The sequence below is a fragment of the Lemur catta genome, chromosome 3 (assembly GCF_020740605.2).
Source record: "Lemur catta isolate mLemCat1 chromosome 3, mLemCat1.pri, whole genome shotgun sequence".
NCBI classification, from domain to species: Eukaryota; Metazoa; Chordata; class Mammalia; order Primates; family Lemuridae; genus Lemur; species Lemur catta.
The window spans coordinates 54002399-54029955 of record NC_059130.1 but is presented as its reverse complement, the minus strand read 5'-3'; the positions used below and the strand labels follow the sequence as shown (position 1 = coordinate 54029955).

The following is a 27557-nucleotide window of genomic DNA, read 5'->3' as shown; positions in this document are numbered from 1 at the left end:
TAATGAATATAGAACCTGAGTCTGCTTCAATATTGACATCAGTGGTATGTTAAGAACCTATTAACAAATTTAAATGATTTATGTAAATACTTATAAATATTCACATAAAATAAGTTTACATACACAACATTATAGCAGAGAAATTCTCGGAATCATGCATTTTTTAATTAGTGATATATATAAACTGACAAAAACCTTCAGTAATAATTAAAAACTCTCTTCTTTGCTCATTATAGTAAAATCCAATAATAATTAAAACTTCTATTTTTTAAGGGAACAGTGAAAGAAATAATTTACAAGCCCAAAAAGTCAGAACAAGGCCTTCGAGTCCCTGCCTCACAGATATTACTGTGTCATATCCTTAGATATGATCTTCTTCATCTTTAACCTTTCAAATATCACACTCTAGAGATTGCTGTGCCTCTCCATAATGCCCAGGTGGCAAGATGGAATCTGTAACAGTGATTTGGAATCACAGAGTTTGGGGTTGAAAAAACTTGGCGACCCTATAGGCCAATCCCTCTCATTTCCCAGTTGAGTAAACTGGTAAGTGAGTGACTTGTGACTTCCCCCAGGGCTAAGACTCCTTGGTAGAGCCCTTCACTGAATCTTTATTTGGTCCAGAAGAAAAGATTTTCCCCACTAAGATATCACTTCTGTATTATTCAGAAAGCAGCAATTCTGAAACTTTTTGGTCTGAGGATCCCTTTATGCTTTAAAAAATTACTCAGAACTCCAAAAACATTTTGTTTATGCGAGTTATATCTATCAACATTTACCACAAAGAAATTAAAACTGAGAAATTTTTAAAATATGTATTAATTCATGCAAAACCAATAATAAATGCATTGCATATTAATGTAAACAGTATCTTTCATGAAAAATAACTTTTCTGAAACAAAACATAATTTAGTGAGGAGAACAGCATCATTTTATATTTTTGCAAGTCTCTTTAATGTCTGGCTTAATAAAAGACAGCTGGATTTTCAGATCTACTTTTGCATTCAATTTTTTGTGATACATTGTTCTGGTTGAAGGATATGAAGAAATCTGGCCTCACACAGATACAGTATATGCATCTGTAAACTGCAAATCTTAATAATCTTTTCATATACTTGTGGCTATTTCTTTTCTTAAGGTTGGTTGCAACGTAGAATCTGAATCACATAATGAATTTTTTATAATCTGTAACATTAAAATCAATTGCTTTCCCCAAAATACTTAGTAATTTCAAGGTGAAAAATAGTAACTTTACAGCAGAGAATTCTGGCAGACAACATTCTAACCAAGTGATAAAGATTAATATCACCAGCAGTAAGTCCTGCCAACATAATGTACCCCGAGTTTGATGCCCTGAAAAGGGCAGATTACCTCTGTGGTATTCTTCCACATAATGCATAATCTCGATGTAATCATGAGAGAACATTAGACAAACCCAAATTGAGGGACATTCTCCAGTACTCTTCCAAACTGCCAAGGTCATTGAAAGACGGAGGAATCACCACAGATTGGAGGAGACTAAAGAGACGTGACAACTAAATGCCATGTGAGATCCTGGATTGGATCACAGAACAGAAAAGAACACTAGTAGAAAATCTGGTAAAATCCTAATGAATTCTATACTTAGTTAACGATATTGTACCAGGATTAATTCCTTAGTTTTGATAATTGTGCCGTGGTTATGTAAGATGCTATTATTATATGGCAAAGTTGAATGGTAGGTGTAAAGAAATTTTCTGTACTACTTATGCAACTCTTCTGTACATTTAAAATTATCTCAAAATAAACAGTTTTTAAAAATCAATTGCTCTATATTATACTCTCAAGATGTAGGGTACTTCACCCATGCAAAATTTTATAATATCGTACATTGGTCATCTGGAAAATAACGGTTTACTGAGTTATGTAAATATGCCAAATGAGACATCTTTCATTATAAGATATCCAAAGAAATCACATTTGGTCATATCTCCATTGGTATTATCAGAGAAGTACTTAACTATTGAGAAACTGTCACAGTCGTGGTGATGAATATAAGTTTTCCAAAATTTTAATTTTTGTTCACAAAATAAAACTGTGTCATTGCCAAAAAATGCTATCAGTTGTTTTCCATGAAGTAACAGCCTCATTTTGTTCATTTTTTTAAATGTCTGGCAAATACCGAAGTCAAGATGACCATCATCTGTCTGTCAGTCATTCTTTCAAGTAAAATGGTGTTCCACGAAAAACAAACAAGCTCAGCTCACAACTGCACGACTGCTTTTCCTCAAGACAACCATCATACTTTGGAATGTACAAGTGCTACACGCGTACTTCTTGTTTCATCATACAGAATATGACATGTATGTGAAGGTTTATACTGCTTCATCAAGAAGGCTTTTCCCAGAGATACAGTCTCGCTCAGTCACCCATGCTGGAGTGCAATGGCACAATCTTAGCTCACTTCAGCCTTGAACTCCTGGGCTCAAGCGATCCTCCTGCCTCAGCCTCCCTAGTAGCTGGGACTACAGGCCTGTGCCCTCCATACCTGGCTAATTTTTCTTATTTTTTGTAGAGAAGAGTCTCGCTATGTTGCCTGGGCTGGTCTCAAACGCCTGACCTCATGTGATCCTCCTGCCTTGGCCTCCCAAAAGTGCTGGGATTACAGGTGTGAGCCATCATATCCAGCCAAGAACATTCTTAAATGAAACTGGCAGTTTTTTACTGCAAGTGTCTGACAGTGAAGCACAGCCTTGATTCCTGCTAGGTCCCAGCAGTTTTATCTAATACCGCTTTTATACCATCAGTGCAATTTTAACAAGTGAAAAAGATAACATTATTGTAAAAATAGTTTAGTAGTACTTTGGGAGGCCAAGGTGGGAGGATTGCTTGAGGGTAGGAGTTCTAAAGAGAGTACTCTGCTAAGCTTTGTACTGTGCTAAATTTTATCATTTTAAAGAAAATCACTTTTTAGCTCTTTAATTTGTTAATTAGAACATTATTCATAATATCTCCCAATTTAACTGGGATATACCAGCAGGTCTTGACATTGTGGTACAGCATTACTCTTCCAAAATAAAAGCATAATGAGACTAAAAAAAGAAATATAGCAGCAAAGAAAAATCATAGTCATCTATCAGTTTGAAAGCTTTAAAAATATTTTTTATAATCCTTCACAGCTCTGGGATCTGCATTTCTATCAACTCCACTAAGTTAGCAGGGGATCATGGGGCAGAAAGGGTTAAAAGTTCAAAGTTGCTGCTCCAGGTCTGCTGGCTAAGAAGGCAGGTTGCCCAGGTCTCAGGACAGCCAGCCTCACACAGAGCAAACACAGAGGCCGCTGTGCACTCAGGAGTAAATTCCTCAACCAGCACATACTCTCCTGAGGCATCCGTGTAAGCTTTTTCCAATAGATTCCAAGCTGAGTAATAAACAGAAATAATAGATTTTCTTGGGCCTTCCTTGAGTTCAGGAAGATCTGACAATAGCACGAAATGGCTTAGCACAGTCCTCTGAAATTTTTCATTAGAATTCTTTTGTCCTGAATCATGTTAATAAAGTAAGATTTGCTCGGGGATTCGTACAAAATGACTTGCTCAAAGGCTGCTCAAGCCCAGAAGGACAAGAAAAAGACACTGAAGCCTGTCAAGAGGAGGCAGGGCCAGGCCTAGAAACTGGCAGATTTTTGGATGGATATTTTCAAACAGAGCGATGCCCAGCTCTCTTATATAACACTCGACTGGCTCTTAGAGCAATCTGAAATACTTTCATCTTCAGCTGTCTACACTGCCCTCAGAGTCAACAGAAACAAGCACTTGGCTCAAAATGCCTCAAATCTCTCTCATCTTTGAGGGGCAGGGACTTCTATTATTTTTCTACAATTCAGTAGGCTGAGCTAATTCTAGGTATTATTATTCTGTATGGCAAATATAGCAAAATATTGCAACCCTTTTTTTTTCCCCTTCATGCATACAGTATGCCCTGAACCTAAATTGGCATGCACTTGATTTCAAATTGAGATTTTTTTAAACACCATTTTCCAACTGCAGTAGCCGTTGGAGCAGTTGGAAAATTCACATTTTGCTGATCTGGGCCACCTAAACGGAGGGCATGAGGAACCTGATTTGTTTTATTTTAAAAAGACAAAGGAAAAAAACTACTTAAATCCCTGACTCCGATTCCTTTGAACATTTAACACTTAAAACCTGAATTGTTTCACAACAAACTAGGGCTCCTTTATCTCTACCAAGAGGCCCTTGGGAAGGATTTATTTAGTTAATGAATGTTAAATAATTGTGTTTCTCTCACAAAACAAAAATAAACAAAACCTCTGGAAGATGGATGCTGTTTGGGCTCTCTAGGTCCACATGAGCGCCCTCACAGAGAGCCTGGAGCAACAAACTTGCAATTTAGGGAACAATATGGCCACAAGCACTTCTCCAAAAAGAAAAGCAACTCCCCTCTTGGCCCAACTCCAAAAGGCAATTGAGCCGGGTAAGGTCCAGGCTAATCTCTGAACAGCCTCTCTGCCAACTTTCTCCTACAGGCATTAGGTTTTTCAGCAAGGGCTTTGCAAATAATCTAACAATTAATTAGTGCTTTTGAATTCACCCCATACCATTAATGGAATATTGCCAGACAGCCTTTGATAGTGTATTTCTAGGGCTAATTAAGCTTGGCAAAATAGAGGACACAGACTCCCTGGGCTCCCACAAGGGCCAGGCTGAGGCCTAGCAGGTGACAGACAAGTTGTCCTCACAGACAATTCTAAGGTGACAAAGGTGGTAGGCTGCCTGGTTCAGGTCCTTAGTGTCCTTTATAATATGCCAGATCTTGCTCTCATATTATATAATTATCAGGCTCTTGACATTCAAGCTATTCTTTTACCCTAAAGACATTTTTTTCTTCTGAGTAGAAACTCTTGATTTGGCACTTAATATTAATAGTTTGGTATTGTTTCTAGTCCACACTCCCAACACTCTACCCGCAAAAAGATTATTTAAGAAGGAAAAAAAAGATGTATAGTAATGTATAGTCATTTTTAAAATATATACCTTAAAATAAATCTCGTCTCAAAATTTCCTTTTTGCAATCAAAGAGGCCTTGCATAATCCAAGATTTCTCACTCCCATAACCTCAGTCATGTGGGAAATCTATTTTTTTCACTATCTAATGCCACACAGAATTCCAGACTGCTCCACATGCATGGCCAGCAAGATAAACACATTTTTTGGGAGGCCTAGAAAAAAGCTAGCAGGGGGCAAAAAGAAAAAATATTGTTGCATTCCTCTGGACTTTTCTGGTTCAATTTCAAAAACAGAATGACCACCACCTGGGGCTTACGGCAATCTCCAGAGCTGTACCCAGGTTGTTCACTGCCCCTCTAACAGCAATGAGGCCCAAGAAAGCAAATCAGAAAACATTATCAACTACTCAGTGGCAAAACAAATAAACACAAATTATTTTAAAACACAACTTTTCAGGCACAGAGGTTAAAATCTTCTTAGCGTCTTATCCCAATTTGTAATAAATATGGTGTCAAGGTGCTTAATAAATATCAACAACTTAGGGAATTTATTTCCCTTGCAAAAAATGTTAATTTTTTAGATTTCTAGCCTGGATTCTGGTTATAGGAATAAAGTAAGAAGTCAGTGAGGAAACCCAAGTTAAAAACTAGAGCCCTTTCAGCAGAAATGAGGCTATGCTCCACTTGTAACTTTTAGTCGCTAACCCCCAGAGCCACCCTTGCAAACCCACCTTAACTCCTCAGTCAGCCTTGCCTAGAGTCTGTCATTACCTAGAGTCCTTCAGCCACAGCTGCCTGAACCAATGTCCCCACTCTCAGTGAGTTAACACAAGTCTCCTACCTTGGTGTAAGTCACAAGGCAAGAAATGGGAAAAGGCAAAAGAGGCACATAAAAGGAATAAATGGGGGACAGGGATTCCTTCTTTAACAACTGAGATGATTATGTCAAGGTGTCGCCCCAGCTAATAAAGACGCACCTGGTTTCTGCAGGTGCACCACACTTACAACCAGAGAGTTAAAGGTGTCTGTGGAACTCACTCAAACCACCAATTTCCCTTCCAGCCATGGATTCCTCTGACCCAGACGAGTTTACTGAAAGATGTTCAAGGTAGCTGTTTCAATGGCTTGCTGAAACCAAGCTCCTTTTTATGACACTGAGAAATTTTCTAGGTGTTTGCTTGTTCTGTTACGATATGTACATTGAGAAAACAGATCTATGCTGTCAAATGTGGTCCTCAGACCAGAGGCATCAGCATCACGTGGGCCTGTTAAAAATGTACAATTTTTGACCTATGAAGAAGACCTACTAAAACAGAATCTACATTTTAACAAGATCCCCAGGTAATTCTCATGCACATTAAAGTTTAGAAAGCACTGGTCTAATATCTATTTATAACTTCCAACTCCAAAAATAAAACTTCCTACTCCACAAGCAAGATGACTATGCCCCACCTCAGGAAAAACCAATATGAATGAATATCCATATTATAAAATACATATATATATATATTTTTTTTTTTTTTGAGACAAGGTCTCACTCTGTCACCCGACTACAGTACAGTGGCATCATCATAGCTCACTGTAACCTCAAACTCCTGGCCTCAATCAATCCTCTTGCCTTGGCCACCCAAAGTACTAGAATTACAGGTGTGAGCCACTGTGCTAGGCCAAATGTATTTTAAAGTGATTATTTTCTCTACAGGAAAAAAAAATTCTATTAGGTTATTAAGTATGAAATGTCCGAATTCCTTAAGTACTAAGTTTGACAGTTGATATCGCTGGCATTTCACTTTGACATTCTTATTTTATTTCTGTTCTGAAGGTCCATCTCAGTCTTTCAAATGCATGTTTTAGCTTGTGATTATCTTTCACTTTCACATTTTTTTTAGGGAAATTTTTGTGGAACCATGGATAAGTCAAAAATTTGTGTTATTTTCAAATATGAGTTCTGTCATGGAACCAATGCAGTGCAAACAGCTCAAAATATCAACAAAGTGTTTGGGAGGGATGTGGCTAGTGAACGCACGCACAGTACTTCGATGGTTTGAGACCAAGGTGGATAATGATGGGCTGAAAGCTGAAGTGGAAGCGAAGCCATCTCAACCTAAGCATGAATTAGCAGCAAGGTTTGAAGTTACTATTCCAACAATATTGGACCATTTGAAACAAATCAGCAAAGAAGCTGGATAGATGGGTCTTGCATGAACAAGTGTCAGAAAAATCACCTCAAAGCTTGCCTTTCTTTGCTCTCATGACAAAAAGGTGAATGATTTCTACACAGTAGTGTTATGTGTGATGAAAAATGGATTCTTCTTGACAATTGTAAGCATTCAGCACAATGACTAGCTAAAGTGCCAAAACACAGTCCAAAACCAAATACTCACCAAAAAAAAAGCTAATGGTGTCTGTTTGGTGATCCAGTGCTGATATTATCCACTACAGCTTCATGAAACCTGGTTAACCGATTACAGCAGATGTCTGCTGCAACCAGTTGGATGAAATGATGAGGATGCTTACAATTAAGCAGCTGAGTCTGGTCAACAGAGACAGGCCAATCCGCTGGCAAGACAATGCTCGACCACATGTTGCACAAACAATGCTGCTCAAACTACAGAAGCTGGACTTGGAAACTCTCTGTCATCCACCATATTCACCAGACCTTGCACCAACTACCACTTCTTCGAGGCTTTGGACCACTTCTTGCAAGGAAAAATATTCAATTCTCAACAAGGTGTGGAAAATGCCTTTCATGATTTCATTGCTATTTGCTCTCTAGGCCTCTTCACTGCTGGCATAAGCAAGCTGCCTTAAGATAGCAACATTGTATCGATAGTTTAGGCACATACTTTGATTCATTCTATTGCTTCTTGTTTGAGATATGATAAACTACACTTTTGATTTGAAAAAGCTATATAATAAACTACACTTTTGATTTGAAATCGGACAGTTCCTATTTAATAACCTAAGTATTAAACCATGCTCCTTGCTCACAATTAATATGTAGTTTAACTTATAAAAATGGGTTTACACACAATTAAAAAATATTTATTTACTATATAAAGCTAGATGCAACTGGATTTCTCTGAAACACTAACTTAAAACACTATAAGAAACATTTTTACAAAATGTAGTAGATCCCCAAAACTCATAATCTGGAAAAACAGACCACTTGAGGAAGGAAAAGAACAAGACTTGGAAATCAGGAGGGTTCTTCTCACTAGGGACATACTTCACGAGGATAAGGATTTCGGTCTGTTTTGTTCAGTATTATATCTCCAACACCTGCAATAGTGTCTGAAATACAATAGGTGATTAATAAATGACTATTGAATAAAACAATCAATCAACATCTTAGGAAATCTGTGTTAGAAAAAGATGGAAAAACTCATTCTTGGCATTACCTCCAAAGTCCCCCATTTCTGTGCATCAGAAGCCAGCAAAGTACCTGAGACCTGGTAGGTACTGAAAGTTTACTGACTACAAGTTCTCATCTAAAATATAGCAGTTATTTGAAAGTTGAAATCGAAGGCAAAATGATAACTAATTCTTTCCTCTAAGTCAAAAGGAAAAGATGGGGCAGGCGGGAGCTATGCGGCATTTCGCTTCACCATGCAGTATACGTAACTATTAATATAACTTTCAGCAGTGAAACATAACTGTCATGCACACATGCATCCCACCGGAAAAGCTTATCCTAGGAAAATGCTGTGTCAACGATGGAAACAACAGAGCAAGGGCCAACTCCAGAAGGTGATGCTCCCCTGTCCCCTGAGCACTGTGCTACCTGAGCATGCATGGGAGGAGGGAGGGTTACCCGCCCTGATGGCTCTGGTGGATCTTCTAGACCAGGACTAAGGTATTCAGGCATGTGAGAACAAAAGGAAGCAACACAAAGAATTTAAAGCGGTTTTATTGGATATTTTTCCTCTTGCCATATATGGTTCCCCTCATTGCCAACACAGAATAACTTTAAAATAAAATTTCTTCTAAATCATTATTTTCCCTTGAAGGTAGTAAAATTTTCCACATTCCACTCTAGATTTTTTTTTTTTTAAGATTTCTAAGAGTTGGCAGAAGAAGCAGGAGAATAGCTGGGCTTCATCCCCAGAGCACCTGCTCCCTATTCCTTGGAAGGAACATTCTGAAAGCAAGTGCCTTTTTAAGCCCTCTAGAATTCCACCTGATTTACACTGTCCTCTCAGAAAACAAAAATATGACTAGATTGGACTTCGGGATAAATGTTTTTAGACCACTTTGGCAGAGAATGTTTTAAAGAAAATGAAAGTCAGGCAGGATGGGCCAATCACCGGAGAGGGGCAAGCGCCCCAGTGCCGTGTGCTGGGCCAGTCACGAATGAAGGCCTCACGCTGGAACACGTCCCAGAACGCTCCCTGCTCCCACATCACTTCCAAAATCAGCATGCTCAGAGCTCTCTTGGGCGATTCAAGGTGCCCCCAGAGTATCAGGGATTGGTCATCAAAGCAAGAAAGCTAAAACTAATTTTCTATATACACAACTGGTAAAATTATAAGCTTTTATCAATTAAACAACTATGTAGGCACATACAGATAACTCTGTCCTGACGGAAATGTTGATCACTGTTTATAAAACAGACCATCATTGATGTCCTAAAATAATCCAAATAAATCAGAAATCCAGAAAGTAGGGTGGCAATTGCACAGTCTAGGGTAAGGATGCAAAGGAGAGAGAAAACTGGGTTCTCTTGACTTGTCTGACATCAAACCTAGGGATAATCTTACTCACATAGTTGAGAAACATCTTTCTTACACCATAAACACCTCCAGTTACCCAACTAGCTATTGGTAAACTTGCTTTGCAAATGAAAAAAAGAAAAAGGCCTTGAATTAGATACCATATCACATTCCACCCTGCACCCACCCACCTAGATCCAGGCAGGGCAAGAAAATCTTTGAGAAATGAACTCACCTTCTTCTCAACTACTACTAACTGTCCCAACTCTGTGCGTGCGTGCGTGCGTGCGTGTGTTTGTGTGTGTGTGTGTGTGTGTGTTGTTTCTGTGGAAAAGCCTACAGGAAAAGGTGGGGACGGTCGGGGGTGGGAGGGAACCTCATCACACTTGTGTGTACCACGATATCCCCAAAGGGGAATACAGTCTAAAATATAGGCCACTCTATCCACTGTTTTTTATTTTTATTTTATTTATTTTTTTTTTTTTGAGACAGAGTCTCGCTCTGTTGCCTGGGCTAGAGTGCCATGGCGTCAGCCTTGCTCACAGCAACCTCAAACTCCTGGGCTCAAGCAATCCTTCTGCCTCAGCCTCCCGAGTAGCTGGGACTACAGGCATGCCCACCATGCCCGGCTAATTTTTTCTGTATATTTTTAGTTGTCTGACTAATTTATTTCTATTTTTTAGTAGAGATGGGGTTCTTGCTCTTGCTCAGGCTGGTCTCGACCTCCTGACCTCGAGCGATCCACCCGCCTCGGCCTCCCAGAATGCTAGGATTACAGGCGTGAGCCACCGCACCGGCTGCTATCCACTGTTTTAATAACAGTTCTTTGCTCTTTAAAATACACAGAAAGTTGGGCCCCCTGGTGACAGCTGGTATCACAATTAACAACATCCTTTCCCTGTGTGTCCAAAAGCAGAATTAAACATAAATGTGGTTATAATGACCACCTAAAGACAATAATCATCACAGACCAAATCAACTAGCTGTGGCCAAAGACCTGGGGGTTGGCAACAGACGGCCTTTTTTCAATCTGCTTTGAACCTTCAAGACTATCCATCCTCTATCCTCTACATCCCCTGGTGGCAGCCCACACTGGCACCCTGCTCATTTGGTTAGCAGAGAGGAGAAAACTATGGCAGAATCACCTTTGAGGTTCTCATGCCATTATTTCAAGTCCAAGATGGATAAAGAAAATGTAGTATAGATACACAATGGAATACTATTCAGCCTTAAAAAGAAAGGAAATTCTGTCATTTGAGATACCATGGATGAACCTGGAGGACATTATGCTAAGTGAAATAAGCCAGGCACAGAAGGACAAACACTGAATGATCTCACTTATATGTGGAATCTAAAAAAGTCAAACTCATAGAAACAGAGAGTAAAATGGTAGCTACCAGAGGCTGCGGGGTGGGGAGATTCGGGAGACATTGGTCAAAGGACACAAAATTTCAGTTAGACAGGAGGAATAAGTTCAAGAGATTTATTGTACATCATGGTGATTACAGGTAATAACAACGTATTATAGGCATGGGGCGCATGCCTGTAGTCCCAGCTACCCAGGAGGCTGAGGCAGGAGGATCACTTGAGCCCAGGGTTTCCAGGCTGCAGTGAGCTATGATCGTGCCACCGTACTCCAGCCTGGCAACAGAGAGGGACCCTGTCTTAAAAAAAAAATAAAAATAAACAAAAAAAAACCACAATTGCAGCAGCCACCGCCAGAGCTGAGACCTACAGGGGTGTCCCACCCCTCAAGGACTTGTGCCTGCCTCAAGAATGCCTGGGCCACAGAGCTGGTCATAGCTGTGGCCTTCACCATTGGAGGCATCACTGTACTTCTGCCCCCACTCGGCCCCTACACCAAGTACACCAATCTGGCCAATCAGGCCACTCTCTACAACTACCCAGTGCCCACAGGATGACAGGAATATGCCAATCGTGCCCAGCCAGCCACCCCCGGAGCCCGGGGCCAAGCCTGGAGTGGCTGAGGAAGCTACGAGCACCTCACTGGACAGGAGGAGGCCCCCTCCCCTGTGGGCCCCTATAAACATGTGAAAACCAAACCAAAAAAACCTCCAGAAAACCAACATAGTGTATACATGAAAATTGCTAAGAGAATAGATTTTAAGAGTTCTCACCACAAAAAATATGTGAGGTAATGCATATGTGAAATAGCTTGGTTTAGCCATTCCACAATGTATACATGTATTAAAACATCATGTTGTACACCATAATATATACAATTTTTACTTGTCAAGACGGGCTGAGGGGTGCACTGTAGCAAAAGGAACATAGGATATGTTGGTGCAGTTTGTCTGCAAAAGTGTGTTTGAGTTCCAGTTCAACCAAGAGTTGAATCATCTTGGTAAGTTGCTTACTTTCTCTAAGCCCCATTACTCTTACTCTAGAAATGAAGAAATAATACCTGTCTGCTCCAGAGACTGCTGTGAGGATCAAATGAAATACTTGGTGTAAGAGCATTTGGAAGATTATAAATACAATACGATATTAATATTAGTTTAGACTCTCCCCAAGGCTGCCAGCTTGTGCCATTCCAGACCAAGTATTAACCAGCTGGGATCTTGGCTTGCTGTCCCCTGGACACAGAATTCAGAGCTTTCTTAGCAGAAAAATAGCTCAGACTAAAAATACCTCCATTTTCCTGTGGACTCTACCTGGAATTCCAGGTACACCTAGTAGAGATGAAATCACATATGTTTCTCAATAGAAATGTGCAGTGTTCAGGTTGCAGGCAAGCTTCCAAAAGGATGCGTCTGGGCACTGGATCGAGGCAGTGGAATACAGAAACTAGCCGTCCCATCCATAGCCCTCTGGCATCGACGCCAGCAGCACCGCTTTGACCTGGCACGAGGGGCCAACGGAGGGCAGACCAAGCCAGCCCTTCCAACCAAACTGCCTTCCCCGAATTCTCTGTGCGTGCCTCTTTTTCTCGTTAAGGCTTCTGGAAACACAGCCCTGCCTGATGCTGGCAAGCCTCAGAGGCAGCAGCAGCTAATATTTTTTAAAGATGTGTAGAACAGGGTTTTGTTTTGGGGTTTTTATTTTTATACATTTTATGTATTACAAAGAAAAGCATAATTACCACAAATTACAAAAGATGAAATAATGAATAATGAATGAACCACTTCAGCCTGGGAAGCAGATACTCTCAATATTAATGTTATAATACAACTATAGAACACTTTTTTAGAGTGAAAACTTAATGAGGCTTAAGCCTGCAATAGCAAGAGTTTATTTTTTAAATTTCCCACTTTCCTTACATTAGATAGGTTATAGGCTCTAAGAGAAGGTGCCAATAAATAACCTAAGGTAATTTCTAATCAGGAGGCACATGGGTCCCACACAGCTCGTGTTCAGCAAGGGCATGCTCGCCCTCCCCACAACTATACAACATACCAAGGAACAAGGGAGGGAGGAAAGTATGAGTTCTGTCAAAGCAACCACTAACACTGGGACGTGGCTTGCTGCCCCTGCCTCCTTCACCCTCTGCCAAAGCAGAGAAGGAAAGAAAGGCTTTCACTGAAGGCCCCGCCAAACCCGTAGAGCTGGAACAAGCAGGCCCCTGCTATTCTAACTTGGGCTCATTTCATGCACTCCACTGTGCTCTGCCCCTCCCCTGGCCACGTATCTAAAGGAGGCCTCTTATAACTCTCACCCCTCTGCTACCAAGAACTCCACACCTTCCCTCTGAGTTTAGAGAGTTAAGGTTATTTCAGTGAAGTCAGAGTACACATGGAGAAGGCCCATTACTTGAAGGTCCTTCTGCTCTGATGACCTGTGTCCATCTCTTCTGAGGCCAAAGGGGCTTAACCTGCTTTCAGGATGTCATGCTGGTGGCTACTCACCTGGTATTTAATCAATCAAGAAGAGGTTTACTCATTCCACACGAAGGGTCTCCTGAGAGGAGGATCTACTCAAGTGATTAAAGGGCTAGACTCTAAAGCCAAAGTGCCTGGGTTCAAGTCCCAGCTCTGCCACTTACCAGTTATGGGACTTCGTACAAATTATTAACCAAATTGAGTCTCAGTTTCCTTGTTTATAAAATGGAAGTGATGAACTTAATAATAATACCTACCTCATAGGTTTGTCTTATAAACACAAAATAAGTTAGCTGGCAGAAAGAAAGCCCTTGATAAATGCCAGCCTAAGTGCCAGGCCCTGCTGTGTCTGAAGCTAATGAGAGTATACTCTCAGCCTCACCGTTTGAGGCCACAGTTTGAATTCTAAGATTAAATAGTGCGTGCCTTTGGCTACAGGGAATGGAAGAGAGAATCCAAACCTCAGAATGAAATCCACAAGCCTTAGTCTGATATTTAATGTCCTCCACAATCTACTCCCATCCTTCTTCCTATTTCCTTACCAGCTCTCCAGGTCATCCATTCATTAAAAAAAAAAAAAAAAAAAAGAGTCAAGCACCTAAGTGCCACATCGTGTGCTGGGCACAGTTCCCCATCTGGTCAACCCAGTGCCCCTGCCCAGTCTTTAAGACAGAGCTGGAGACCTAGAGCTTCCACAAAGCCCTCCCTGGCTGCTCTAACCCACAGGGGTCTCCCCTTTTGATCCTTCTGAGAGGTCTTTTGGGTTTTACTTGGTATTCACCATACATTGGTTATTTGGTTATAGGGTGATATTTTTTAAGCCTAACTAAAGTACAAGCAACTCAAAAGAAGGGATGAATCTTACATTTCTTTGTACATATATCTCTCAGTGACTAGTACTGTGCTTTGCACTTAGCAAGAACTCAGTGAATTAAGTGATTCACTTAATGTTTCAATAGGACACAGATGGCTTAAAGCAAATCCATTATCATTCTTTCAAATAACCCCTTCCTCACTGAGCCCTTAAAGGCTCAATCTCTAGACCTAGAACAAGTAGGTTTATAGTTAAAGTTGCCATTTCTTAGCTGTGCAACCTTGAGGAAGTTACTTAACCTCTCTGTGCTTCAGTTTCCTCATTTATAAACTGGGGATAATCAAAATATCTATACTTCTTAGAGTAGTTATAAGATGTAAAGCACTCTGAATGGGACCTAGCATACAGTAATTATTAATACTCTAAATGTTCACTATTATTATTCCTATCTTCATTAAGTTCAACTCATCCAGTATGCCCCCAAAAGCATTTTGTAAAGTGTGCTGACCCTACATAGTAAAACTGCATATCATTACATACAAAATATTTTTCGTTCCTTCATTCATTTGGCCCATTAAGTTGTAAAAAATGGAAACAACCAACAAACTTCTACATCAAAAAGGCATCCCTTCCTCTGTACTACTTATCAGTTGCCTCAAGCTGTTATAAAATCTGTAATTTTAAACTGTCCTTTCCACCTCAGCAAAGTTTTGAGCATTTACACAACTAAAAAATACATATTTTCCCAATAGCTTGAAAGAAGAAAGGAAGAGCTTAAGCAGAACTCATTCACTATCAAATACATCAAGGCTGTGAAGAGCCCTCAAACTCAATGCTTTCCCAGGAAGCACCTTTTTCAGTTGTGTTTTTCAGTCTGACCCATGCGTCAATGAAAGCCCTGCTCCAACCCCACCAGGTACGATTATACATCTTGTCATCAAAACAGCAAATTTTCCATCAAGCCATTTCTTTTTTTTTTTTTTGCTACTACTTTTCAATGACATTTTAATTAAGATCTGTCTTAATGTACAGGCTAAAAAGCGAACAACACTTCGATAATGAGACAAAATGAAACTGCTGATAATAATACAGAAAGAATGGGCAGTTCAAATTCACACACTGGCATTCAAAAAAACAACAAAACCTCGCAACTTTCTTTCAAGATATTTGCCATAAGGAGGACATTCTGCTTTCCAGTCTCATAAACCAATTTTTCCCAGCTAGCTTTCACTCAGTTTGCATATGACCCCTGGCCTGAGTCTGTTGGAGTTTTAATGGCAATCTGGTTTCTTCAGTATAACACAGGGGTTAAGGATATAGAGGTAGGCTGGGCGGGGTGGCTCACACCTGTAATCCTAGCACTCTGGGAGGCTGAGGCAGGAGGATCGCTTGAGCTCAGGAGTTCCAGACCAGCCTGAGCAAAACCCCACCCGTCGCTACAAAAACTAGAAAAATTAGCCGGGTGTGGTGGCACGTGCCTGTAGTCCCAGCTATTTGGGAGGCTAAGGCAAGAGGATCGCTTAAGCCCAGGAGTGTGAGGCTGCAGTGAGCTATGATGACACCACTGCACTCTACCCAAGCGACAGAGTGAGACTGTCTCAAAAAAAAAAAAAAAAAAAACCAAAAATATAGATGTAAAATCTGGCTCTCCCACTTCCCATCTACATGACACCATGCAAATTACCTAACCTCTCCATATCTCATTTCAACATCCATAAAATGGCAAAAATAATGAAATAATTATACCTAACAGGGTTGTAATTAAGTGAGCTCATTAAATAAGAATACATTTATTCATTTTTTTCAGGATCTTACTTTCAAGTAATTTATTCATTTTTATATTCTATAATTGTTCAGCCCAGTACCTGGCTGTAGTGCACACTCAACAAATGGTAATTACTATCACTGTCATCTGTATGTGCAATTCAATAGCCAATACCAAAGGGCTAATCACTTTTCAAGTCAATGCTTTTCTTGTTGAGACCTGCCAGTTTCCAGAACTGGTCCAACAAATTAGTTTTATGTAGCTCATTACAGAACAGACACAAAGCAAATTATAACAAAATAGAGACAATTAAGCTTCAAATTTATTAAATAACACTGACAGCAAACACTAAGATACTGGTGTGGGGGTCTGATATTCTTACTTAAGCAACAGCATTCCCACCAAGTCATTTGCTTCTTCTCATCTCCAACCTCATACTCAGAAGGCCTCCAGGAAGTACAATGTATTTCTCTACTTTTAAAAAAGTTACATATTAAAATATCTGAAATAGGCAAAATTAAATACTTCCCCAACAGCCTATGTCAGGAGAGTCATCTCTATCTAGAAGGTCTATTTATTTTGTAATAAAGAACAATAAGGCTTTCTTGAAATTCTTATTTAGGAACAAGAATGTAAATATAATCCATGCATGTAACAAAATTAAGTGGGATTAATCATTAGCATATTTGTTCTCTAACTGCCTGCACACAGGTTAGTTAGGTACGTGCATCACTGACACTACAATGCCTAGCACCTGGTAAAATATAGCACAGGCAAACATTACGTATGTGTACAGTAGTCAAATATTTTATTTCCCTAAAGAACATAAATATTCAAGTTTTTCATGAACATCACATGGCCTAAATTCTTCTAAACCGAAGAGACTGAGGACAAAGATATCAAAAGAATATAACAAACATGCAATTTATGTTACGCAACTTGCCTGCCGTGGCTAAAGAGGAGCTCATCAGGGCCAAGATGGTGACCACGTAATGGGAAGTCATTTTTATTCTCCAACAGTGTGTCTTGTCTAGTCACCTCTGCCTGCTGTTCTTCAGAAAGCAGACGATCTTTGCAAATCAGAAGTGGTCTTAAAATTCCTCTTAGCAATTTTCAAATCTCCTGTAAAAGTAAACAAACTTCAATAAGAAAACAGTGCAAAAACTTTTCATAAACACACATTAAAGTCAAACAGAATTTCTGAAAAGCATTAAGATAAGTAATTTATCTTAAAAGATGCCAAGAAAAACTCAAGAGAACTAGGGTGAGGGTGGTAACCATCTAATAAAGAGGTTTATAGCAAATACTGTTGCAAATGCCATGCTTATTTTTTGTTTTGATTTGTTGTTTTTTGTTTTGTTTTGTTTTTTGAGATAGAGTCTTGCTCTGTCACCCTGGCTAGAAAGCAGTGGCATCTTCACAGCCCACTGCAACCTCCAATTCCTAAGCTGGAGCTATCCTCTTGCCTCAGCCTCCCGAACAGCTGGGACTACAGGCACATGCAACAATGCCAGGCTAATTTTTCTGTTTTTTGTAGAGATGGGATCTTGCTTTTGCTAAGGTGGCTCTCCAACTCCTGAGCTCAAGCCATCCTCCCACCTCGGCCTCCCACAGTGCTAGAATTATAAGTGTGAGCCACCACGCCCAGCCTATTTTTGACATTTTAAATCTTTGGTTTTATACAGAATTTTCAGGAATGTAGAGGAAAATTGGGGTGCACCTGAAATGTACCATCACCAGTTATGTTGTGGTACTAAAGTAATCAATGATACTTGATACGTGTACTCCCTAGTGCCAGCAAGAAAACACAAACAGCTCTGATTAGAGACTCAAACTAATGCTATAATGACAGGGTTATCACAAGGATCAAATTAAATTACACTGAGAATCAGTCTGAAAAAATAAAGAAACATAAAAAGGCAAGGTTCTTATTTCAACTGTTTGCCAACATTTTAACGGGAGAAAGTCTTCCCTGTCTCTCAGCCCCATTGGAGACTATCTGGTTACTGGATAAGAGAATACAGAAGGTCCTTTCTAAGCTTTTCCTACCCAGAGTCTTGAATGAGAGTTTTATGGTAGTTTTCTTATCTTGAATATTCTTCCCAAGGCCCTGTTCCCTCACTTACACATTCATATGTATATTTTCCAGCCCTCCATCCCTAAACCGGCCACAACCCACAAAGGTTGTTCAATTCAACAAACAATAATTGAGCACCTACTATGTTCCAAGCATTGTTCCTTCTCATCAGGAATAAAAGTTATCCAACACTGAATAAAAGTGCAAAGAACCTGCCTGATCCAAACCCTGGGAAAGGCAGGATGGTGGAGTTTCCAGGAACCATCTCCAACACCTGGGGTTGCTACCCACACCCAGGAAATATCATCCGCAGAACTTGCTCACTACCTCCAGAGACAAAGCCAGTTTGGTCATTTGCACATACAATATAAAAATATTAAAACAATAACAAAATGAGTTTCCAATTAAATGGTCTTAGTTCATTGCATCAAGTGTTAAGAGAAAGATTTTTAAAATGTCTCTCTGCAGTTATAACACTAACTGCCTACATATGAGAAGAGGGGAAATAGGGTGATTAGGAGACAGGGGTGGGAGGGATCAGGAGCCTTTTCACTGAATTCCCTTCTGGGTTTGTACCATGTGCATGTACTACCTATCCAGAATAATAACAAGTTTCTAATTTCAAAAAGGATTTTTAAGATATGCCCTAAAACTAAATTATTGCATATGCAGGAGAGACTATGGCTCAATCTTGGTATATGATAATGATTAAAAGCCTAGTATGAATAGAACATGGGTTGTGATGGCAGTTATAAATCTGCCTAGGTGTGAGCCCACTCTACCTCTCAAATGGGTGATGTTAGGGAAATTACTCTTCAAGAACAAACCTATCCCATGGTAGGATATGATAAGTTGTTGTGAAGATTCAGTTTATATATATATATACACACACACAATGCTTAGGGAAGTACCTAACACATAATAAATATTAGCCATTATAACTGTACTGTATCACTACTTGTTCATTCTCTTTGAGGAATTTATGCTGATAAAGTGGAGAAATTGATGTGTAGCTATTTGTGTAATTCTTAGCTAGTGTAAAACCAGTTCAATCTTTTAAAAGATTGAACTGGTTTTACACTAGCTAAGAATTACACAAATAGCTACACACCAATAGCAAAATAAACATTACAACAGACCAAATAAAGGAGATAAGCCAATGAGTGGAATCACTAAAAGAACAAAATTGCCAGTCAAGTTGAGGCACAAGTCATTGGAGACACAGTAGTCTTCTCTCAAAAGCTGACTAAATTACAGAGAGAATTTGGAAGCCATTAAGACGACTTCAATCATCCATTGCAGGCTGGGCGCAGTGGCTCACACCTGTAATCCTAGCACTCTGGGAGGCCGAAGCAGGCGGATCGCTCGAGGTCAGGAGTTCGAGACCAGCCTGAGAAGAGGGAGACCCCCGTCTCTACTAAAAATAGAAAGAAATGATCTGGACAGCTAAAAATATATGTAGAAAAAAAATTAGGCGGGCATGGTGGCGCATGCCTGTAGTCCAGCTACTGGGGAGGCTGAGGCAGGAGGATCGCTTGAGCCCAGGAGTCTGAGGTTGCTGTGAGCTAGGCTGACGCCACGGCACTCTAGCCCAGGCAATAGAGTGAGACTCTGTGTCAAAAAAAATAATAAAATAAAAAACTAAAAATAATCATCCATCGCAGTCCAACATTTCTGTCACCGGAATTCCACATCACCCCAGATCAAATGGTAATCTTCTCTGGTAACTTAAAAATTCAACAACAGCAAAGAGAATTTGTCCCTATTTTTTCCCTTCAAAAAATTAAATGTCCTGAATGGATTTGATAAGGAAAAACCTCTCTAAAAGAATACACTATCTCAGCACATGCTAAAGATAATTTTTGTAAAGCAAAGCCCTATGAGGAGATCTCAGAAGATGGCTTCCGAGAGGATTGGTATGGGGCACATAAACTGTAAAGCAGCACGAGCTTATGGGAATATTTAAGCAGCTTGCGATACCCCCTGCCCACAGCTGCAGAGGGTCTGAGGGATTGTGCTGCCTGGATCCAGGGGCTTAAACTAGGTCTGAATGAACCTGTTGAAAAGAAAGGCAAATGGTTCTATTAAAAATACAAACTGCAAATTGCTGACAAGAATATTGGGCAATTATTAAAATGCAGCAATTACAGATATCATAGAGCCAAGCTAAACAGTTTGATGCCCAAAGGCAAACCACAGCAAGTTTACACCGGATCTTAAAACATCTCCGAGGAAGTCCAAGACAAGTTGAAACTACACACTGCTGTTTGTAACAAAGAGGGAGCTTTTCTTCTTTTAGCTTAAAAGTCCCTCTATAATGTAACTTGTTTGAAAAGAAAATAAACTGCAGAGAGTTTTTGTCTAATCTTCCGAGTGTGGTGACAGGCTCCTAAGGCAGAGGAGAACCAAAAGGGAAGCGGCTCATTCCCATTCAGTTGAACTCCAGTTTGGGCCACAACTTGTACACATCAGCGCCTTAACACACAACTTAGGGATTGGTTCTCTAATCAGAAGAATGCAGGATGACTGAAGACGTCTGAAAAGTTGTAGCTTTGAAATAAAATTAGGGAAATACAAACTTTTTCTTCTGTGAGGTTCTACCATACTGACTTTGCAAAGACCAGGGTTTCCTGACCCTGGCTTTTTTACGTCACTGAATCTCTGGACTTCATGAACTAAATGTTTCCTTTAGAAATATCAACAGAGTACTCTGAAATCAGGAAAGAACAATTTGGGGTGTACTGTGCAATAGTCATTTTGCCCATATTTCAAAGCAATGTGTTCCATTCAAAGGATACGAGAGTGCTTTGTATGCACAAATTAACAGAAGAAAATTCTGAGTGAGAGTTTCATGGGTTAAAAAAGAAAAGTTGAATGTACTATTAATTCTGCTAGTTTCAGAGTTCCCCTGGGTTTATTTCTGAGGACATTAAGCACACCACCCTACCTTCCCTAGTGATCCAACAGAGTGCACAGGTACAGACCAGGATTAGCTGGAAACCCTACCCCAAAGAATCCTTAAAACCAACACAGATTAAACCAATGTTCAAAAGGAACTAGTTGGGAACATCAGTCCCTCAGGTGAGAATTTTTTTAAAGAGCAAATGTCTTAGAGAAAATCGGTGACAAAATGGATGTCTGGCAATAGGATAAGAGTAAGAAAAAAGTACTAACTCCCCTTTAGATGGCCCACATGCCTGGCTAGACCCATGAAATGATTAAAAATCAGCACTGAATTAACCTGTAGCTGATCAATTATTTAAAAAAAAAATAGCATGCTCAAGATATTGAATGATTTTTAAAGTTGGAAGATATCAACATGATTTTATTGATGAAGAAGAAACCCAAACCCCAAGACCAACACTTGCCTAAAACAACATATCAGAGTCAAGGCCAGAAACCGGGTCTCTCTCCATCAGCACCAACCTCTCAGCTTCAAGTCTGTCACCACAAACTGGGAACCATTTCTCCCCCTCAACATTCAATCTCTGAAAACAGAACCTTTATTTCCAAGAGAGGGGGAAGCCTACCTAGGCTGCCAACACACACTGGTGTTTCCATCTTGACATGCGCTCTGCACAAATCTTAACGGATCACAGCTGTGACTTAACTTGAGGCCTGTGGGTACCAGCTGTAATAAATAAACAATCCTTGGTAAGGCCAACCTCAAAGTTCTCTGAAAATGCAAACAGCAAGGTGAAGCACAAACCTGTGCCTCATCATATCCTAATGCTGATGCTGTTTTGCCCTCAATCAGGAGAAGAAGAAAAGAAAATCAGGAAAATATTCAATAAATGGGAAGATATATTGAGTGGAATTTAAAAATTACCATTGCCTAAACTCAAATAATAAATAATACCTGAGTTTCTGGTACCTTACACATGAAATGGTTTTCTAACAGATCATTAAAATGTTTCTAGTTTGCCATATAAGTAAATTTTTTGGAGATAATACACAGCTAAGTCTACAAATGGTTAAACAACAGCTGGTAGAAGAATTGTTCTGGTGGCTATTAAACATGCTGATCAGGGCATTTAGAAAAGAGGTAGACAGATGACACCATTATCTAGCTTGGTAGCCTATAAAAAAGGGGTGTACAGGATGTAGGACAGATACTGTTTGTTTGATGACATTTGGATGCCCTGTACACAGAGAAAGCAAAGCTACCTTCCTGAATCACAACAGCAACTCTCAGATTTCTCTACTACACAGCAAAGTTGGGTGATTCCAAATCCCCATTTTCAGATAGATTTGGCACAAATAGGGAAAAGTCCTGGATATGGATAAGAAATCTTTGGAATCACACCCAAGCGCAATCAATATTCAACAAATATTTACTACTATGTGCCTGGCACTGTTCAAGATGCAAAGGGTACAGCAATGACAAAAGGAGCCAAAAATTCTTCCCTCGTGGAGCTTATATCTAGCTCATATCATCTTTAGGCAAGATGTTTAATTTCCTGAGCTTCATTTTTTCTTTCAACAAATCTTTCTTTGTTGCTTACTCTGCTAGGCAATGGGGCTATTATGGCCAAAGAGATATGTTCTTTGCCCTCATAGGCTTAAAGTCTGGTGAGACAAACAGACAAATAATCACAAATTTGCAATTACACAGTATGATAAGAGCTCTAAAGGAAAAGTATCCACAACCTGAGGATAAGCAGAGGTTTAAAAGGTCAGGTGAGGAATGACACTACAGGTAGAGGAAGCACACGGGCCCCTGACACTGGAAGGAACAGGCTGCTGAGCCGAAAGGAAAAGAGAGGAATAAGGTTTAAGAAGGGCTTTAAGCAGGGGATGGTGTGATCAGATTAGGTTTTAAAGATTTCCCTCGACACTGTGGAGAACAGACTGAAAGGAGGCCAGAGTGCATGGAAGATCAGTTCAGATTTTTACAGCAGATCAGACAAGAAAGGACAACGGCTTAGATCAGAATGGAGCCTCAGTTTCTGCCTTTGTAAGGAGTTAACATACCATGAATGAGCGACTAAAGAATAAATAAATAAGAAATAAAGGAGTTAGCAAACCAAACTTACCTACATCACAGGGTTATTACAAGAATCAAATGAGATGGTACATGTACAGTATTAAAGCTATTAATATCATTATCTATCATTAGCAGGCTGTTTCTACCAAAGAGGTTTATTATACTGAGGTCTAAGGTTAATTAAGTTCCTTCCCAACACACTGTGGCTGCCAGTGGCAGGAAAAGAAAGGAGGAAGAACACTCTAACTGGCTGTCCTAGTAGGCAGGGGGAGGCGGAAGGCACAAAGGACACGAGGTAAGCAGAGACACTGGATTCCACTCTCCCTGCTCCACACTGGATGCCTTCAGAGGCTGGGTGTGCTGCCCCTCCTGGGCCTGGCCACACTCACTCCGAGCTACGATCAACACACAGGCCCCACCATTCTTGATTTCCTTGGGACTGAACTTCACTCGGTCCTTAAAAGCATAACAGACCTCACTCCCAAGCAAAATACAGCAAAAAAAAAAGGAGGGGGTGGCATGGATACATTTCACAAGGTTGTACAAGACCACGTTTTGTTCAAATCCACAAACTAGGATGAATTTCCCACCCACCCTTACAATACTCTAAGAATCACCTTTTCACATATAAGATTTTTGCATCCGTGGGCTAGTCTGATGGTAGTGGGTTAACAAAACTTATTAACATTAATGTCACTAAAGTTGGTATACAACACCCCCACACTGCTAAATTTGACTGGCTTAAAAAAGAACAAAAATTATATTAAAAAAATTAACATGTCATAATAATGTCATATCAATAAATCCTTGTTCACCAAATATAAAAAAAGGATTTTTGCATCCAAAGATTTCTGTTGCTTATCATTTATAAGGGCATCTGCTTTTAAGATAGAAATAATAGAGAACTATACTTGGGGGTTTAAAACCTAGCTTACCCAGCTATGTTACATTGGACAAGTCATTTAGCCTCCACCACTCCCTCATCTGTAAATGGTAGTAATTTTTTTTTTTTTTTTCCAGAGACAGAGTCTCACTGTATCTCCCAGGCAAGTGCAGTGATGAAATCATAGCTCACTACAGCCTCAAATTCCTGGGCTAAAGTGATCCTCCCATCTCAGCCTCCTGAGTAGCTGGGATTACAGTCACGTGCCACCACACCCAGCTAATTTTTTCTTTTTTTTTTTGTTTGTAGAGACTGGGTCTTGCTATGTTGCTCAGGCTAGTCTTGACCTCTTGGCCTCAAAGGAACCTCCCACAATGCCTCAGCCTTCCAAAGTGCTAGGATTATAGGTGTGAGCCACCACATCCAGCCAGTAACAATATTTTGATTGTAATATATGAGATAGAATATGGGCATGGTACCTAAAACAATACCTGGCCCACACAGATCATTTTAAATAAATAATACTCATTAGTGTTTTTATGGTTAAAATATACCTAGACTTTCAAAAAAATAAGCAAACTACTTGTAGCAAGATAAATAGCAGTTTATTGCAAGTTTTATAACAATTTTGAGATTACACTTTATCTAGAATTTCAACAATTCCCTCCATTACCAAAAATAATGATTCCAAATGCAATACAAGATATGAGTTCTAAAGATTCATAATGTTGCAAAGCTGTTCAAAAGGGTGGTGAAGCCACTGCCTCAACATTTCTGGTATAAATTAAAAGGATCTGTCTTCATGACCCTCCACAATTCTATTTTATGATTCCCTAATTAGCTGCAGGGGTTTAGCTAGGGGCTGCAGAACCTAGCCTGGCACTGCCATCAAACCAACCAACCTACCTAAAACGGGGAATCAGATGTCGTTGCAAGGTTTGAAATCATGAAGCTGTAATTATTCTAGCAAAATTCAACACACCTGAATGTTCTCAGGACAACTGTCATCATACCTCTGGCCCTAGCAAGCACCTGGCCATTGAAAAAAACCTCTTGAAAAAAGCTTTTGGAAAGCTACATCTCTTAAACTTCTAGTAGACATTCTATGCAATACACTGTAATTTACTGAAATGTTTGATTCATATGTTTATTTATATTTGCAGGACTCTGCAAATATATGAATTCAGAATAAACACTCTAGCAATAGATATGGTACTAATTACAATGAAGCATTTTTTTTCTTCTCAGTTCCAGTATAAAATTATTCCTCTGGAGTGAGGGCAGTCCCTCAATAGATACATTTCAATTATTTAACTCATATAATTTGGTAAGGAAAGGGTTCAGCAGCCCAGGCATGTGAAACATTAAGAATTAAAACCTTTCAGGGGTTGCCCACTGCTGTCAGGATAAAGACAAAAACTCTTCACCTGCCTACTTACTCCAAGCTCATGCTCTGGGCACTCCAGCCACACTAATGTCAGTCCCACAAAAGGGCCACGTCCTCGCCTTCCAGAAGCAACGTTCACTGTGCTGGAACTCAATATCCCTCCACGGTTCCCCTAAGATGGCCACTTTCTAACATCTCTAGGTCTCAGCATAAGCCTTACTTCTTTAAAGAAACCTCCTCTGATTCCCTCTGATGAAGTTAAACTTGGACACCTGGAATGCAGTGCAATCCAACTCTGCAGGTTAATCTATGTGTCATTATTTCCCTCCAGGTATGCCTTGCCCACTCGTCTGTTAACGCCAACAAGACGAATCATAGTCTATCTAGACCTGGTTTGTAGTGGGCACCCAATGAAGGTGCCATAATGGACAGCAAGTATGAAATAGTATTGTGCACATTATAATAAAAATAGTATGGTAACATGATAAATTATTAGAACATTTCTCAATATCAAATGACAAACCAACAAATAAGAAAACACTGCAGGCATACTCAAAGGAACAGGAGGTGGGAGTTCTACCATCAACATGTTTTACAAGCTCAGACATTCTTGGTCTTAGTTTCTTAATCTGTAATATGAAGTGATTAAACAAGAAAATCTTTTATTCTATATCTTCTGGGTCTTTGCAGTCAGAAAAAAAATCTTTTATACTATACCTTACTTATAATTGTCATTATATGAACTAACAATCCTGAATCCCTCCTAGAAAATGAGACTTCAGACACACTTGTGGAAATTGGAAAACCATGATCATTGGCTAGTAGGAATAACTTGACAAAACTGGGAAGCATTACCCAAGAAAATCATTAAACTTGATAACAAAAGAATAAATAAAATATGAATACTACATTAGCTATTTTAATACATAACTTATATAAACAAAAAATTTAAATGCAGTATCTTTCCAGCAATATAAGCACACACAAAACCTGAATTTTGTCAGAGCTGCCCATTTTGTTAAAACCTGCCATTTTTATGCTATTCCTTAAAGTCCAGGAACTCTACTCTCCTCATTTCATTCCAGTAGCCACTTCTGATTAATCCCATCCCACTGTAAACACTGCCTCCTTAGTATTTTGTGTATAATTTGTTCCATGTTATCTTCTACTCAGAGCCAACTCAGAATGTTAGAAATAGTATCTACTCCAACTCTTTAATTTTACAGATTAGCAAACCAACAAGTAGCAAGGCTCAATGACTAGCCCACTGTTACACAGCTATTATAGTTAGCAGAAAAGCCAAGACTTGTCTACGTGCTGCTTTGTAATTATTCTGTGGTGCTCAAGTGTTTATACCTCATTCCCCGTCCTTTCAGAGACTAACACCCTTGTTTCTTCTGACCCCACATAAATGTCTTACGTACTGTCTACTGAGCACCTACTGTGTGCTTCACAATTTCTCATTTAATCCTCTCAACAACCCAAGGAGATAGATGCCCTTTACTTCATTTTATAGTGAAAAAAGTGAGACTTCAAGATGCTAAGCAACCCCAGGGCACTAGGTGATAAGTCCTGGCACCAGGATTTGAGCCCAGGTGTGTGTAATTCCACAGCCCATGCTCTTAACCACTACAAACAGGGGTTCCTCCAGAAACAGCTGACCTCCAAAAAAAAAGGCAGGGACTGTGCCTGATCACTAAACCACTGTGGACATCAACCAGGCCCTGCATGGACAGCCACCTTCCATGGTAGGCAGTCTGACAAGCTCTGACACAAGGACAAGTTACTTTGTTCTGAAACCAGGGTGGCAAATCTCAATTAGCAGTTTTAGTTTCCTTCATTCATTCACTCAACAATGTATTAGCACCTACCATATGTTGGGTACTGTTCAGGGAGCTGGGCACACAGCAATGAAAGAAAGGCATCCCTGTTTTCATGGAGTTTACCCTCTGATGAAAGGGACAGACAACAAACATATAATATGCATCACAGGCAGTGGGGATAGCAAGTGCAAGGGCACTGAGGTGACAGAATGCTTGGCATCGTAGGAGCAGAGTACAGTATCATGTAGTGGAAAATGTGAGGTCC

At 39.8% G+C, this 27557-nt stretch overlaps 1 protein-coding gene across 3 annotated transcripts in view; it reads right to left on the bottom strand.

Moving 5' to 3' along the window:
• TGFBR3 (transforming growth factor beta receptor 3) overlaps positions 1-27557 on the bottom strand; it is a 286700-nt gene that overhangs the window by 248159 nt on the left and 10984 nt on the right. For all 3 annotated transcript variants that reach the window (XM_045547542.1, XM_045547545.1, XM_045547544.1), the window contains exon 2: positions 17079-17257. In XM_045547542.1, the coding sequence (XP_045403498.1) occupies positions 17079-17139 (61 nt within the window). In that variant the 5' untranslated portion in view covers positions 17140-17257. The remainder of the gene's footprint in view (positions 1-17078; positions 17258-27557) is intronic.